Below are 17,556 nucleotides of genomic sequence, written 5' to 3'. Positions count from 1 at the left end.
TGACTCTGGTCCCCACAGATACAAGAAATGTAGTGTCCATGTCTAGATAACTCAACGTAACCTAGCGCACAGAGGCCCACTCTCTTTCTCGCTCACACTCCAGTCCTGTCTGAGACCTCTCTCACTTCTCTCTGTAAACTCTGAACCTATCTCCAGTCTTAATATTGTGTTCTCAGGGTCTCCTCTCTAGGCTTGTGGCTGTGACAATATCGGTTTCTGAGTACCTGCAGTGCTAGAGGCCACAGTACCATAAAAGAACATAGTACAGAAAGGGGAGGCTCATTTCGAAGATGGAGCTTGGTATGAAACCCCAGGAGGCAGGCAGGTACACGAACTAAGAAACAACTGACAAGTGTGGGAACCCCTCCAGGAGCTGGGATGTAACATGCTCAGCCTCCCAGCTGCTGACAGAAACTCCAACTGACAGAAATATAGCTCTCAGAATTATTATATCACAAATTTCACGTGACTCCGTATTTTGCTCCAGGGCAGAATAGAAGTCCCGCCAAGCTATGACAGAAGACAGGATGGCAGAGGTTGAAAAGTAATTTTGACTCACTATTCAAATACGAGGGTCAGGACTACCTATGAGAAAACATTATTTTGACACCTTCCTTTTGAAGAAATGTGCCCTCCTTTAATTGTTTGGTAACTGTACTCCTGCAAAGTGCTCTGATGCCTCCGGGCCATGTGCGTGCTATAATTGTTTTATAGCTGTACTCCTGCAAAGCGCTCTGATGCTTCCGGGCAATGTGCCTGCTTTGATAGATCGGTAACTGTACTCCTGCAAAGCGCTCTGATGCCTTCGGGCCATGCGCCTGCTTTAGTTGGTAACTGTACTCCTGTAAAGTGCTCTGATGCCACGAAGCCATATGCCTGCTATATTTGTTTAGTACCCATACCCCTGTAAAGTGCTCTGGCGCCATTGACCGTGTGCTTGCTATAATTGTTTGGTACCTGTATTCCTGTAAAGCACTCTGATGCCTCCCGACCATGGGCCAGCTATAATTGTTTGGTAACTGTACTCCTGTAAAGCTCGCGGATGCCACCTGACCATGTACCTGCTATAATTGTTTGGAACCTGTACTCCTGTAAAGCGCTCTGTTGGGCACCAGACCATTGGACGTCTATAAATGTTTGGTACCTGTACTCCTGCAAAGCGCTCTGATACCTCGGGACCATGGGCCGGCGATAAATGTTTGGTAACTGTACTCCTGCAAAGTGCACTGATGCCACGTGTCCATATGCCTGCTATAATCGCTTGGTAACTGTACTTTTGTAAAGCGCTGTGATGCCACGTGACCATGTACCTGCCATAATTATTTGGTAAGTGTACTTCTGTAAAGCGCTGTGATGCCACGTGACCATGTACCTGCCATAATTATTTTGTAAGTGTACTTCTGTAAAGCGCTGTGATGCCACGTGACCATGTACCTACCATAATTATTTGGTAACTGTACTTCTGTAAAGCGCTGTGATGCCACGTGACCATGTACCTGCCATAATTATTTGGTAACTGTACTTCTGTAAAGCGCTGTAATGTCATGTGACCATGTACCTGCTATAATTGTTTAGCACATGTACTCCTGTAAAGCACTTTGATGCCACTTGACCATGTGCCTGCTGTAATTCGTTGGCACCTGTACTCCTCCAAAGCGCTCTGGTACTTCCAGGCCAGGTGCCTTCAATAATTGGCAATTGTACTTCTGTGAAGCGCTATGATGCCACGTGACTATCTGCCTACTATAGTTGTTAACTACCTGTACTCCTGTAAAGCACTCTGTTGCCTCCGGACCACGTGCCTACTATAATAGTTTGGCACCTGTACTCCTGTAAAGCACTCTGATGCCTCCGGGCCAAGTGCCTGCTATAATTGTTTATTAACTGTACTCCTGTAAAGCGCTCTGTTGCCTCTGGGCCATGTGCCTACTATAACAGTTTGGTACCTGTACTCCTGTAAAGCGCTCTGATGGCTCCAGACAATGGGCCGGCTATCATTGTTTGGTAACTATACTCCTGTGATGTGCTCTGATGCTGTTGGTCGTTGGACCTGCTATAATTGTTTGGTAATTATACTTCTGTAAACTGTTCTGGTGCCATTGACCATGTGCCTGCTATAATCGGTTGGTAAATGTACTCCTGTAAAGCTCGTTGATGCCACTTGACCATGTACCTGCTAAAATTGTTTAGTAACTGTACTCCTGTAAAGCGCTCTGATGCCACTTGACCATGTACCTGCTGTAATTCTTTGGGACTCGTACTCCTTTAAAGCGCTCTGGTACTTCCAGGCCATGTGCCTCCAATAATTGTTTGGCTATTGTACTTCTGTGAAGCGCTATGATGCCAAGTGACGTAACCATCTGCCTGCTATAATTGTTTAGTACCTGTACCCCTGTAAAGTGCTCTGTTCCCTCCGGGCCATGTGGTTGCTACAATAGTTTGGTACCTGTACTCCTGTAAAGCGCTCGGATGCCTCCGGGCCATGTGTCTGCTGTAATAGTTTGGTACCTGTACTCCTGTAAAGCGCTCTGATGCCTCCGGCCATGTGCCTACTATGATAGTTTGGTGCCTGTACTCCTGTAAAGCGCCCTTAAGCCTCCGGCCATGTGTCTGCTATCATAGTTTGGAACCTGTACTCCTGTAAAGCGCTCTGATGCCTCCGGGCCATGTGTCTGCTATCATAGTTTGGTACCTGTACTCCTGTAAAGCGCTCTGATGCCTCCGGGCCATGTGCCTACTATGATAGTTTGGTGCCTGTTCTCCTGTAAAGCGCCCTTAAGCCTCCGGCCATGTGCCTGCTGTCATAGTTTGGCACCTGTACTCCTGTAAAGCGCTCTGATGCCTCCGGGCCATGTGCCTGCTATAATTGTTTGGCACACGTACTCCTGCCAGGCGCCCTGATGCCCCCGCTATATATAAGCACATCAATAAATAAGCGAGGTCGGGGTGCTGCTGCGGCGCGCTGCCTGATCTGCGCCTGCTCGCGGCACTAAGACCCGGGAAGCTGCCTGTGCCTGTCTGCCGTGCTGCAGCCCTGCCTGCTGTGGCACACGCTCGGCGCTGTGCCTGCTCGGCTGCTGCCTGCCCCGGCTCCGGCGGAGCAGGTGTGGAGGATGGCGAGGCGGCGCAGGCAGCAGCAGCAGCCCGGGGAGGGGGGCGGGAGGAGTGCAAGGGAGGGGCCGGGGAGTGCCTGCTCCGGAGCCCTCGTGGGGCAGAGATTAATGTGTGTTTATACATGTAGACAAACCTGCGAGCGGAGCGGCGTGTGCCTGTGTGCGTGTGTGTGCGTGCCTGTGTGAGTGAGTGCCTGCCTGCCTGCCTGTCACCGCGCAGGGAGAGCGGAGAGCAGACGGGAGGGCACCTTCAGTCAGCAGCAGCATGGTACTCATTCTCAACCACATACTCATCGCAGTCCTTCAATTTTTCAGACGGGGCCAGCAGGTCTTCCTGAAGGCGGAGGAGAAGCCGGCATGCTCGGACGCCCTGCAGGTAAGACGACGCCTTCAGTCCCCGCTTCCCGTGTGCGCTCTTGTGTGATCTTGCGACAGCGCAGCGCTGCTTGTGCCCCTTTGAAGTTATTGCTGTCTCTTGGGCTGTGTGCAGTGCCAAGCATACCCTGTGTCTAAACACGTGTGCAAGGGGGGGGGGGGGGGGTTATCAGAGGGCCGCAGGTGAGAACTAATCTGTTGGCACAACAATGAAGTGCTCATGCCTCCAAAGTGCTTATATTTCAACTTTTCGCCGCTGTGATCACGTTCACTTCCCATTTAATTTCGGGTCTAAACTTCATTTTCTCTTGAAATGGTCAGAATCGATGCTGGTGTCGAGTCCCGTATGTAAAGGTGTATATTTGTACTGGACAAGTGATGTACGGGGGACCCTCCAGCCGAGGGGGGGGTGGGGGGGGGGAGGTGTTATTGCATCTATGGTGTTGGGCTTCGGGATGGGTAGCGGGTGTTAAAGTGTATAGAGTCCAACTGCAGTCTGTTGTTAGCGTTGAACGCGCTTGATACTAAATGTATGGGCGATGTACATCACACACCTTGTAGTTAAATATAAACTATGTTTGTTTTTCGTGAAATGTGGAGCGAATATTTGTTGAAATGCCGGACATGGCAACGTTTCAGGGTGTTTTTTTTGGGGGGGTGGGGTGGGGGCGCTTTTACGAAATGTCAGCTGACTGGAGGAAGTTTGAAGGGTCTGAGTATGCGTTGCATAGCGCCTCGTCCTGGTGCACAGGCTTTGTTTAAGAGTATGTTGGTACACACAGGAACAGCAGCGCAGGGAATTAAGTGGACTGCACAGGATCACAGTCTTTTTAAAAAGAAAATTCAGCTTCAAACTCCAGTTTTCTCCAATTCACAAACAGTGATGTGGACAGTGGCCACCTCTTCTCGACGTGTGCGGTCTTTGTGGGTGGGAAGAACTGTTGTGCGGGGGGAGGTTTTTATTGTCCCCTGCATAGGTTGTGACTTCAGCTAATGGAATGGTGCGCTATTTAAAGCGCCGAGAGTGAGAGTGCAGGCTGCAGGGTGTACTTTCTTGCACGGGCGCGTGCCGGTCTTGTTGTCACTGCTCTCGTTGTGACGTGTGTAGGCTGCATATATGTGCTAGGGGTGGGGGGCCTTCACAGTGGGGTGCTAGCAGCGAATAAAGGGACACGCACTCCTCAGGGTAATGGTAAAATCAGGGTCCTACGTGACACTTCCTGCCAGGTCTTGCTGCCTCCCAGAAGCACAAGGCGCCCTCATCAGAAGCCCGCTGAATGGACCTAGTGTTTTATCGACCTCGGAGGGATGAAAGGTCGCGACAGTCCCGCCGGATTGAAATGCCTATGGATGGCTGATTGGTTCTACAGACAATCCTTGCAGTGCCTGCGTTCGGTGATGTTGAAAGCGCTTCACACAATGGACCTGCGTCTGGGAGCTGGATATATGAATACTGTGTTCCAACTAATACCAATGCTGCTAGTATCGCTCTCATTGGTAGGAGTACTAGCGAGGGGGGTGGTTTTAATGTTATTGCATAATTACTGGCCGTAGTAGTTGTGTACGTGTTACTATCGCCGTTAGAACGAGTTCTCATAACACTGATATTTCTCTTGCACCTACATCCGTGCTAGAATAATCCCCGTTTCCAAAAATAGACCGCAGAGTGGGCTGCTGTGGGGTAGTTGTAAAGTTCTGGCCCTTGGTCTGGTATTCTTCAGTATTAATCCCGGCTTTTCTTCTTCACCAAATGCTGTGATCTTGGGCAGATCACCTGTCCTTCGGCTCTCTTGCCTGCCTTCATTTGAGACATTAGTTACAGGCGCAGGACCGGTACACAAAGAAAGCTCCCTGGATAGTTGCTACAGGCTTTGCAGAATTTCCAAATATGTGCGCGTTTTGAGTGCGTCTCTGCGGTACTAGCGCGTGTTTGCAGAGAGGCGCGGGTGGATGGGCGGACAGTGCCGGCCCTCCATGGTATGTGTTCTTAAGTAAAGATATTCTGAGGTGCTGGGAATATGGAACGAGACCCTGCTGGGAGTTCAGTTTAGCGAGCACCTGCTGGGGCCGAGCAATGTTGGCATGCGAGGATCTCGGCTACACAGTTATGCAAAATGAGGACTACGCATAGCGCCTAGTTCTGTTATAGCAGACCACAAAGCGCCAGAACAGCAACAGTAAATGCCCCGTTTCTGATTTAACTCTTCAAACTATTTTCAAGGGCGACTAGTTTTGTCCGCGAATACGCGAGGCACTGGGTAACGAGAAGACTTGCCCAAGATCACAGGGTGTGAACAGGGAGGACATATTGGTTTATAAGCCATGCCTCTTATTTGCAAGTCTAGCAATGCATTCTGGTCTGGATCAAACGATGTTCCCGAGGGGGTGGGGGTCGTTCAGGTCAGGAACACATCGTGAGTGGCTGAAGCGTTGAATTTGGACGCCCATGTACAGTAGTGCAGCGATGGTGACAAGGTGGTGTGCACCAGCGTCTGAGCCGTCCTCTGTGGAACCAGAGAACCTGCTTTGCAGTGGAGGCTGTACAATTAAAACTCCCTGTGTGATCTTGGTGCAATCGCGTAATCGCCCTCTTTAACTCCGATTTCTTGTCTCCGAATTGGGGAGGTGATAAGGGCAGAACCCCTGGTCTAAGTGCATTAGCAGAAAGTGCTCGTCCACGTGAAGTAAGTGCCTCCTTGAGCTGCTCCTGTTAACATGCGCATCTGCTGAAAGGCTGCGCCTCCAGCGGGAGCGCTTCTTCCTTATCGATCGCGGGCTGCTCATCACATTCTTCCGTCGGGGAGGAAGGCTGATGGAGAGGGAGGGGGAGAAGCAAAATCAATTGTTTACCTGTGACAGAGTGCCCGGCGCCCGTGATTGGACGATGCTCCGCCGCCCCGGGACCACTTCGAAGAATTCTCCCTTTGCGTTATTGGCCCGTTGTTTGAGTGATTATTATAGCGCCGGCACGTGCAGGTAGGGGGGCGCGCGCCACTGGCACACGCAGCTGTTTACATACGGTGTTTCTGCAGCGGTGCGTGTTGTGTTTCATATAGTTCCTACAGCGTCAAAAGCGCTCACTACTTCTATTTTTAAGTGTGGTGTTTTCAAGAAACCGGTGTTGGTCACGGCGGGACGTCTTTTCCATCGCGGGGGCATCCCTTGGACCGTGAAATTATGCTTTATTAGGGTGGGTTTGCACAGTTTCCCCCGGCTTAAGACACTGTTACTATCGTCTAAAGACCGAAACGATTGTTTTAGCAGCGAGACTATCCTAAATTCTGAAACAAAGGGTTTTAGGTTTGTTAGGGCAGTCTTAAGAATGTCTTAAATCATTAAATTGCAGTCGATTCATCAAGGAGACCTCCATGTTGGAGTCAGGCAAAAATCCTTTGCAAGTCAAGTCCAGAAATGATAAAACTGCCTTACACCCGGTGGGAGGCCCGAGTTATACAGGGCCAGAGCCGCCTTTCATGTCTGAAGACAATCTTATGACCGTTGGGCCTTATTTACAAGTAATATCCCGCCATTTCAGACAGACTAACGGCTGTGCATTGAAACTTTCCAAAGATTTCCTGAGGGCAAAACCCTGCATAGACCAGGCCGTTTCACCTGGCTTATGACAGCCTTAAGGCGGTCTTAAGTCAGGATTTCTCCTTCATTACCTCAAGAGGATGTGGATTAACGGCTAGAGCGGCCGACTTTAAAGCTGAGAAACCAGTTTGGAGCCTGCAGAGACGCTCAACATCCTGTGATTCTGGGCAGATCACTGAATCTCCCGTGCCTAACAAAACAGGTTGCAACTGGTGCTCATGTAAAGCGCCCTGATACCTACGGGTCTAGTTCGCGCTATATAAAACTGTAAAAAAAAGAAGAATTTTATTTTATGTCTGTCTCAGAGGGGTGACCCCGCGTTGACCCCTGAGGCCTTCTGAAGCCGGGCGTATTTTCAGGATATTCACATAAGATACTTATACAAGCAGTCAGTTCTTGAAAAGCTGGAAACCTCCAGTGCTCGCTGCCGGAGTGCAGCGTACATCAGTGCACTGCATGGCACGCGGACAATAAACAGCTCAGAAGTTCCCCAGCGGCAGCAGGGCGCTTCTCTGCTCTATCCCTTGCAGTGTGTTGTACCTGTATAGCCACACTTTGGCGAGGTTAGGTTCACATGTCTCGCCTACCGAAATTGACCCTTATTGTAGTGTACCGTGTGCATTTGTTGAATTTCTAAGCGCAGCGAGCAGAAAACATGCCGCCACCCCAGGGCACGGCAGCAGTGTCGCCCTCTGCAGGTAACACAGCATACAGGTGAGGTTTGCCTGGTGGCGGTCCACTGTGAGGAGGCGCAGTCACACCACGTGCTTCTGTCATCACTACCAGGGCTTTAAGTGGGCCAGGTGCAGAGCACCAGCAGTTTTTAGGTCTCGCCTGACCCAGCGCATGCGCTGGTCTGGCGAGACTTATTGAGAGGGCTCCAAAAAGTGCTACCAGGCCAGCCTAGAGGTACAGTGCATGTGCGCGGGCGCGCGCGCCGCACTTTACCGCGATTTACTTTCACTTTCGCGGCCGCAGGGCCGCTTTGATGTTTGATTGCGATCACTTTCGCGGCCGCACGCCGCTTGGCATAGCCAATAGGTCTCGCTTTTGGGACCTTATAAGTATTTAGTTATGCAACTGTTGCATGGCTAAACACATATAAGGTCCCAAAGGCGAGACCTATTGGCTATGCCAATGCTTGTTTAAAGGGGGCCTCGAAACGGGTCTCTCTCGGGCTCTGTTTTGTGCCCTGGCACAGGCGGTCCTTTTCCCCGGGCTGCAGTGACAGCAGGCACATCGATGTGCACCTGCTCACACTGCTCACTTCTCACTAGCGGAGAAGTTAAGGCATGACGTCATGCCAGGTGAGCTTTGTAGGGGAAGGGAAATCCTTTAAAGATAGTCATTTTCTCTATGGATTTCCCTTCCCTTTTTGAAACTCAGGAGCAGCAACATTGTCGTGGTGTCACCAGGGCTTTAAGTGGAAGCTTTTTCAATATTATATACAAGCCATTGTTGCTGCTTATTTAGGTTATGCAACTAACAACCATTGGCAAAGCCAATAGTCCTGACTTGTTGTACTATGATGTTACTTGTATCATATATCCGGATGCAATGACAGAGACAGCAAAATACGAGTCGAGCGGCACACAAATTTTAGCTTACATGTTTTAGGCCACACCCTTAATTACATTGACCACACCCCTTTGAGAGACCCCAAATCAAATCAAATCAGGTGCTTGTCAAGCGCGACTACTCACCCGTAAGGGTCTCAAGGCACTGGGGGGTGCGGGGGGGGGGGGGTTCGCAGGTTCCAGTCCATCAAGGAGGGGGTCTGTCGAAGAGCCAGGTTTTGAGGTTTCTTGCGAAGATGAGGAGCGATGTTATCTGTCTGAGGTGGAGCGGAAGGTCATTCCAGGCAATGGCCGCGCGGAAGGAGAAGGAGCGGTCTCCCGATCTGGTCTTTCTGGTGCGGGGGACCACGGCGTAGGAGAGCTGGGCTGATCGTAGGGTCCTTTGGGGTGCGTGGAATTTGAGTCGGCTATTCAGGTATGCTGGTCTGGTGTCGTGGAGGGCCTTGTGAGCATGGGTTAGCATCTTGAAGGTGACTCTAGCTTCGATGGGGAGCCAGTGCAGTGGGTGCAGGTGCAGGGAGATGTGGCAGTGTCTTGGCAGGTTGAGGGCCTGTCTTGTGGCGGCGTTTTGGATGTTCTGTAGCTTGCTGGTAAGGTTTTTTTTTTATTCCGGCATAGAGTGCGTTGCCGTAGTCGAGCCTACTGGTGACCAGGACGTGAGTGACAGTCTTTCTGTGTTCGAGGGGGATCCATTTGAAGGTCTTACGTAGGAGGCAGAGGGTGTGGAAGCAGGAGGACGAGACGAAGTTGATGTGGCGGTCCATTTTGAGCTCTGAGTCTAGGATGATTCCCAGGTTGCGTGCGTGGTCTGTGGGGATGGGCGGGCTTCCGAGGGCAGGGGGCCACCAGGTGTCATTCCAGGCGTCTGGGTTTGGAGCCATGATGAGTTTAGTTGTAGGCAGCTGTTTTTCATCCATTTGGCGACGGCTTCCATGCCTTCTCGAAAGTTGTGTCTGGCGGTGTTGGGTTCGTTGGATAGGGAGAGGATGAGTTGGGTGTCGTCTGCGTATGACACAATGTTGAGTCCGTAGGTTCTGACGATGGGGGCGAGTGGAGCCATGTAGAAGTTGAAGAGCATAGGGCTCAGGGAGGACCCCTGGGAGACTCTGCAGGTGGTAGGTGTAGGGTCTGAGAGGAAAGGAGGGAGTCTGACCCGCTGCATTCTGCAGGAGAGGAAGGAGCGGATCCAGTCGAGGGCCTTGTCTTGGATCCCTGCGTCATGGAGTCTGCATATTAAGGTGGGTGAGAGACTGTGTCAAACGCCGCTGAGAGGTCGAGGAGGATGAGGACTGCTGTTTCTCCTTTGTCCAGTAAGGTACGGATGTCGTCTGTTGCGGTGAGGAGGGCGGTTTCCGTATTGTGTTTTTTTCTGAAGCCGGATTGGGAGGAGTCGAGGATATTGTGCTCTTCGATGAATGTGACGAGTTGGCTGTTGATGGCTTTCTCGATGACTTTTGCTGGGAACGGGAGCAGGGAGATGGGTCTGTAGTTTTTTAGGTCGGTGGGGTCCGCCAAGGGTTTCTTCAGGAGGGGGTTGATCTCAGCGTGTTTCCAGTCATCAGGGAACGAGGCGGTTGCCAGGGAGCGGTTGATGGTGTGGTAGAGCATGGGTGCGATGGTGTAGGCGACTCTGTTGAAAATGTGGCGAGGGCAGGGGTCCGTGGGGGCCCCGGAGTGGATTGACTTCATCGTCTTCAGTGTGTCTTCAGTGGTGAGGGCTGTCCAGTGTCGATCGCTGGCTTCAGGGTGTCGGGGGTGGTTGGTGAGGGTTCAGTGTGTTGGTTATCTTCGTCGAAGTTGTCGTAGATGCTCTTGATTTTGTGGCGGAAAAAGGTGCTGAGTCTGTCGCAGAGGTCTTGTGAGGGAGGGATGTCTGTGGACTCGCTGGTGGGTTGAGCGAACTCCTTGATGATGTTGAAGAGTTCTTTGCTGTTGTGTGCATGAGTGGAGATTCTGTCTTCAATCACTTTTTTCTTCGTTTCTCTGATGAGTTGGTGGTGGGCGTTGGTGGCGGCTCTGAAGTTGTTGTGGGCTTCTGTGGATTTGGTGTTCCTCCAGGCCTTTTCGAGGTGGTGGCAAATGCGTCTGGATTCTCAAAGTTCGGTGGTAAACCATCTAGCTTTCTTGGCGTGGGTGTTGTTGTTTTTCTTGAGGGGGCTATGGTGTTGGAGCTGTCGGAGATCCATCTGTGCATGGTGCGGGCTGCGGTGTTGGCGTCGTTGTTTTCCGCGATGGTTGGGGTGGAGTTGTTGAGTGATGAGGTTAGCTGGTTGTCGGTGATTCTGGTCCAGTTTCTTCGTGGAAGCAGGTGCTGGTGTCTGTGGATGGTGGGTGTTCTGAAGCTGAAGTGGACGCATCAATGGTAAGTCCATGGGAGTTCGGTGGTGTGGCTGAAGGTGATAGAGTTTCCTGTTGTGAAGAGGGGGTCGAGGGTGTGTCCTGCTGGGTGCGTGGGGTCGGTTGGGTTCTGGCGGAGTCCAATGTTGTGGAGGTTGTCCAGGAGGGATGTCGTACTGGGGTCCAGTTGGTTGTCGAGGTGGAAGTTGAGGAAGTTGAGGTCTCCCAGTAGGGTGTAGTTGGTGGACACGATGGCATGAGGGGAGATGATGTCCGTGATGGAGATGAACCCCCAGTTTTTTCATCCCACTTAAAGCCCTGATGGCTTGTATATAATATTGAAAAAACTTCCACTTAAAGCCCTGGTGACACCACAACAATGTTGCTGCTCCTGAGATTCAAAAAGAGAAGGGAAATCCAGAGAGAAAATGACTCTCTTTAAAGGATTTCCCTTCCCCTACAACGCTCACTACGCGCACATCCTTGTGCCTGCTGTCACTGCAGTCCGGGAAAAAAAAATGGACCGCCTGTGCCAGGTCACAAAACAGAGCCCTATAGAGACCTGTTTCGAGCCCCCCTTAAAAAACTGCTGGTGCTCAGACGCGGTGAGACCCGGCCTACTTAAAGCCCTGCAAGTCATAGTTGCTGCTTATTTATCTTATGCAACTAGCAACCATTGGCAAAGCCAAAAGTCCTGACTGGTAGGTATGATGTGACTTGTTGTATCATATATCTGGACGCAATGACAGGAACGGCAAAATACAAGTCGGGGGCGGCACTTAGCTTAGGTGTTTTTAGGCCACGCCCTTAATTACATTGACCACGCCCCTTTGAGAGACCCCCCCCCCCCCAGTTTTTTCATCCCACTTTATGCCCTGGTCTGCCCAGAGGAGCGGGTGCAGGCCTCCATTCAGAGGGACTGACTGACTTCTAGTGCCCACGTGCCCACACTGTGGGAGAAGAGCTGCCACGTGCCCTCCTTCCCCACCAGTCTCATTATGTGCCAAAACAGGCTTGTGCCCAGAAACACCATGAGCCCCGCACATTACTGAATAAACAGCTGCTTTCAAAGAGGCCACAGTGAAACATTTTGCGCTTTATTTCGAATTATGTACCAGTTTATTCTAGGGCTGTGGGTGGGAGTGTTAAATAAATCACCCCTGACATTGTAGGGGTTCTGTGCATTTATTGTAATAGACATAGAAAGTGTGTGCGCTTGTACAACAATATTCTGTGGTTGGACTTTTGATAATATGTTTTATCGTTCCCGTTTTTTCCCGATTTTTGTGGGGAGGTGGGGGTTGTTTTTGTGCGGACCATGGACGCTAAACTTGTTCTCAATACGGTCTTCGACATAAAACAATTTTCTGCTGGCTGCTGAGAGCTGCTCGCGCTCTCCACAGATACCATCAGCTCATTAGCCGGGACGAGTTTGTCTTTTTATGGGGAGTTTTGTGCAGTTGTTTATGAAAACATGCAGAATACAAAGCAGCCGCTTTTCATCAGAGACGCAAGCGAAAGAGTGTCAAGAGATGGCTCCCCGGAAGCACGTACAACATTGTAAATATGAAACAAACAGAACAGCGCTGTGCATTCCAGGCATGCTGGGCGCTGTGTACGTCTGGTTAGAACTGCTATGTCACAACTAGACTTGTTACTCTCAGAATGAAGCGCACGGCTGGTGCATAACGTGGGTTTTTGGGTTGTTTATTGTTGCAATGCACACTGCGTATTCAAAATCAAAATGATCTGAAGCCGGAGGTTAGATTGTCGTCTATACGTATAAGAAGCTGAAGTTCCAATCCCTGCTCCTCTGCTTCCCCAGTTATGTGACCCTGGGCAAATTAATCAATCGCACTTTCATTGTGTTCTTTCGTATTTCTTGACCAGGGCCATCTCCAAAAATTCATACTTTCACATTGGTACATATACTCCTATGCACAGATGTATGTATATGGATCGGGGCCTACACTCCTATGCACAGATGTATGTATATGGATCGGGGCCTATACTCCTATGCACAGATGTATGTATATGGATCGGGGCCTATACTCCTATGCACAGATGTATGTATATGGATCGGGGCCTACACTCCTATGCACAGATGTATGTATATGGATCGGGGCCTACACTCCTATGCACAGATGTATGTATATGGATCGGGGCCTACACTCCTATGCACAGATGTATGTATATGGATCGGGGCCTACACTCCTATGCACAGATGTATGTATATGGATCGGGGCCTACACTCCTATGCACAGATGTATGTATATGGATCGGGGCCTATACTCCTATGCACAGATGTATGTATATGGATCGGGGCCTATACTCCTATGCACAGATTTATGTAATTGACTAAGCATTTCCAGTATCAGACATCGAAACCCACCTCATTGGGAGATTTCCAGGCATCCGCAGGTAAAGCCTTGAGTAGATTTCTGGGAATGTGGAACGGTACTCACAGTACAAAGCTGCTTTGGGGAAAGGCAGCCCCGAATGCGTAATACTCAAAAACTCCAACGTTTTGTGGGTGTTCACAAACTTTCAAGGCAAACCACTCCTGGACCCCTCTACTCCCCCCTTGTGCATGCTTTCCACAGCAGAGCTGTGTGCAGTGCCATGTTGTACATTCATTTACACCTGCTAGGTATCCTTTTGTGGACCCCGAGAGCGCTTGGAAGACTTAACGCCGGCAGCACGAGCTTTCTACAAACTAGATCTTATATTTTACATTTTCAATTCTTACCTTCAGATCTCCTGGTCAAGTGGAGTGAAATGCAAATGTATATTACAGGGGCAAAGACGCAGGGCGGCACCTGGGCTGATGCAGGATTCCAAACTAAACACTCTTGTCACCGATTGGTGGAATCCTTGCGGTGCATCAGCCAGCCAATGCTACTTCTGTTCTGGTATTTAAGAATGAAGTGGGCACACCAGGACATTTATGGAAATGCTGAGTCAGGAGAAGGGGTTGTCTCTAAGAGCCAAAACAGGAGCCGCGCTAGCCATGCTGGGATAGAGGGATGCACGTGGGGTGAGGATAGTGGCAGAGCGGCCCATAGTTGGGGATGGACATGCTGTGAAAGACGGGGGGCCCTGATAGGCCGGTAGTGCAGGCAGTCAAAGTCAGTCATGGGTCACACTGACTTTTCCCCAGCTCTATATGACCCTCACACTAGCCTGCCGCAGCCTCACCCTTTTTCTATGGCATCTCTTTCCTCCACCTGCACTTTCTCTCCGCTCCCATTTCTAAATCCTCTCCAGGCCAAATTCCTCTCCTTTCTCTCTCACAAGTCCCTCATTATGCTCTCACCTATTTCTCAACCTGTCTCTTCCAAACAACCGCCCATCTTCCTATGAACTGTCCGCCTTCCACTCCCTATCCTGTCTTTCAGGTTTTTGTCTCCTATCTCACTCAGAGCAACGTGCCGGGGAAGGTAGGGACAGGTATGCGCACCACCTGGGGATCGCCCGGAAGCAGTGACAGTCGCGACACTACACAAAGACTTCGGGCAGCTAGGCGGAAAGTGGAGGAGGGTGGTATCTCAGTGGCTGCTTAGGTTGCTGCAGACTCACTATGGAAGAGCGAGTAAGTGAGGCTCGGTGTGAGAGAATAGGGGTCGGGCATGTATGTCTGTGGCTGAAGTCCAGGTCGGTAAATATCCAGGTACAGCAATAAATCAATCAAACCATACTTGTATAGTGAAGCACAAACAAAACAGGTAGTAGTGTTCCCTACAAGGGAAATGTCCGCACCTTCACTAAGTAAACAACCGTCTTATGATAATAAGATGGAAAGTATATAGAGAATTCTTATTATTACTTTTAAGCTATCACTATACGGGTGCTTGAATGGCCCAAAACACCTACTACCAAAAGGTGTTAACAGCACACCTAGGTGTGCAACCAAATTTCACAAAAAATATAGGCATATACAGCACACCGTTAACTGTTATTAAGATCCTTTGGACATATATATGTATCTTCGTCATAGACAGTAACAATTCAATGAGATAATTTCGGACAATAATCCAGAAGAATCAGACGATCTTCTTTGCTATTCAGCAGTCTTTATTTGAGTTATAGATGAATAAAAGTTTCCCAGCATACAACTTGCCAGCCGACACGTGTTTCGTCTTATTCTAAGACTTTTTCAAGGCATGAACATTGAATCGAACACCAGAAAAACAACTGGGCCCAAATAGATAATCGTCACGTTTCGCAGTATGTCAATCGACGCGCTCAAACAAATCAGTTCTGGATGCGCTGTGCCGGAGGAAGAGTCGGGAGTGCAGATCTTAACATACAATGGTTGGACCGTGTGAGATATTAATGGAAGATGTTTATATACATTGGACAGTGATGCTTTGTCAATCCCTATAAAGATATACAGGGAGAACTATTGCATTAATTGCAAGAACTGATTTGTTTGAGCGCGTCGATTGACATACTGCGAAACGTGACGGTTATCTATTTGGGCCCAGTTGTTTTTCTGGTGTTCGATTCAATGTTCATGCCTTGAAAAAGTCTTAGAATAAGACGAAACACGTGTTGGCTGGCAAGTTGTATACTGGGAAGCTTTTATTCATCTATAACTCAAATAAAGACTGCTGAATAGCAAAGAAGATCGTCTGATTCTTCTGGATTATTGTCTGAAATGATCTCATTGAATTGTTACTGTCTATGACGAAGATACATGTATATGTCCAAAGGATCCTAATAACAGTTAACGGTGTGCTGTATATGCCTATGTTTTTTGTGATACTTGTATAGTGCTACAGTCACATGTGAGGGTATCCAAACGCTAAGCTGCAGGGCTTGGTCGAAAAAAGCCAGGTCTTGAGTCTCTTCCTGCATTCCACCAGTGGGGGTGATGTCTGGAGGAGGAGGGGAAGGCCGGTCCACGCTTGGTGGCGAGGTAGGAGAAGGAACGTCTGTCTGGTCTGTCTGTGCGAGGGCCGGGGTGGAAGAGCGATGGTCTCTGGATGGTTGGTGGAAGTTCAGGCGGTGGTTGATGTATGCTGGTTCTAGGTTGTGGAGGGCTTTGTAGGCGTGTGTCAAGATCTTGAATTGGCATCTTTCCTGGATGGGGAGCCTGTGGAGGTTCCTGAGGTGTGGGGTGATGCGGGTCTGTTTGGGCAGGTTGAGGATGAGTCTGGCTACTGAGGTCTGTGTCGTCTGTAGTCTACTCATGAGTTCAGTGCTGTTTCCTGCATACAGTGCGTTGCCGCAGTCCAGCCGGATGGTGACTAGGGCTTGAGTGACGGTGCTCACACGCTCAATATGTGAGAGGGCATGTGCAAGTCTTAGTGTGGTATGGAAGTGAGGTAAGCTGCATGTGAGGGTGTGTGAGAGTAAGGGAAAGATTCAAGGGAGAGGCTTGTCGCTGTATAATCAATACTGCTAAAATGGCAGTTTAACAGATTGGATAGGGTCGGTGTCTTGGACCGGTTGCACTCATGCACAGCTCACCTTGTTTTTGGCTAATGGGTCATAGAGAACCTCAAGCCAAGCTGGACTGGACATGTGGCTTCAGCCTTCAGCTGCTCTTCCACCTCTAAAAAAGATTAAGTTAAACACAAAGTACCCGATTCACAATTCACAGAGCTTTCTCTGTGAGTAGCGGAATGAAACACACAGGACCCAATTCACAGATCTTTAACTGTGAGTAGCGGAGTGAAACACACTAGATCCAATTCACAGAGCTTTCTCTGTGAGTAGGGGAGTGAAACACACTGGACCCAATTCACAGATCTTTAACTGTGAGTAGCGGAGTGAAACACACTGGACCCGATTCACAGAGCTTTTTCTGTGAGTAACGGAGTGAAACACACTGACCCGATTCACAAAGCTTTTACTGTGAGTAGCGGGGTGAAACACACTGGACCCGATTCACAAAGATTTTTCTGTGAGTAGAGCTTTTTCTGTGAGTAGCGGAGTGAAACACACTGGACCCGATTCAAAAAGCTTTTTCTGTGAGTAGCGGAGTGAAACACACTGGACCCGATTCACAGAGCTTTTTCTGTGAGTAGCGGAGTGAAACACACTGGACCAGATTCACAGAGCTTTTTCTGTAAGTAGCGGAGTGAAACACACTGGACCCGATTCAGAGAGCTTTTTCTGTGAGTAGCGGAGTGAAACACACTGGACCCGATTCACAGAGCTTTTTCTGTGAGTAACGGAGTGAAACACACTGGACCCGATTCACAAAGCTTTTTCTGTGAGTAGCGGAGTGAAACACACTGGATCCAATTCACAGAGCTTTTTCTGTGAGTAGGGGAGTGAAACACACTGGACCCAATTCACAGATCTTTAACTGTGAGTAGCGGAGTGAAACACACTGACCCGATTCACAAAGCTTTTTCTGTGAGTAGCGGAGTGAAACACACTGACCCAATACACAAAGCTTTTTCTGTGAGTAGCGGAGTGAAACACACTGACCCGATTCACAAAGCGTTTACTGTGAGTAGCGGGGTGAAACACACTGGACCCGATTCACAGAGCTTTTTCTGTGAGTAGTGGAGTGAAACACACTGGACCCGATTCACAAAGCTTTT

The 17,556-nt window shown here is 49.6% G+C and overlaps 1 protein-coding gene across 2 annotated transcripts in view; it reads left to right on the top strand.

Annotated features, from left to right (window-relative positions):
• The first annotated feature begins 3,227 nt into the window (after positions 1–3,227).
• PDE2A (phosphodiesterase 2A) overlaps positions 3,228–17,556 on the top strand; it is a 1,179,840-nt gene continuing 1,165,511 nt past the window's right edge. The window contains exon 1 of one of the 2 annotated variants that reach the window (XM_085623379.1): positions 3,228–3,489. In XM_085623379.1, coding sequence (XP_085479505.1) covers positions 3,379–3,489 — 111 coding nt within the window. In that variant the 5' untranslated portion in view covers positions 3,228–3,378. The remainder of the gene's footprint in view (positions 3,490–17,556) is intronic. The other variant, XM_085623380.1, reaches the window with a different exon arrangement.

This window comes from Triturus cristatus, chromosome 8, assembly GCF_964204655.1.
Source record: "Triturus cristatus chromosome 8, aTriCri1.1, whole genome shotgun sequence".
NCBI lineage: Eukaryota > Metazoa > Chordata > Amphibia > Caudata > Salamandridae > Triturus > Triturus cristatus.
The sequence above is the reverse complement of the archived record's forward strand: the minus strand, read 5'-3'. Positions and strand labels throughout refer to the sequence as shown.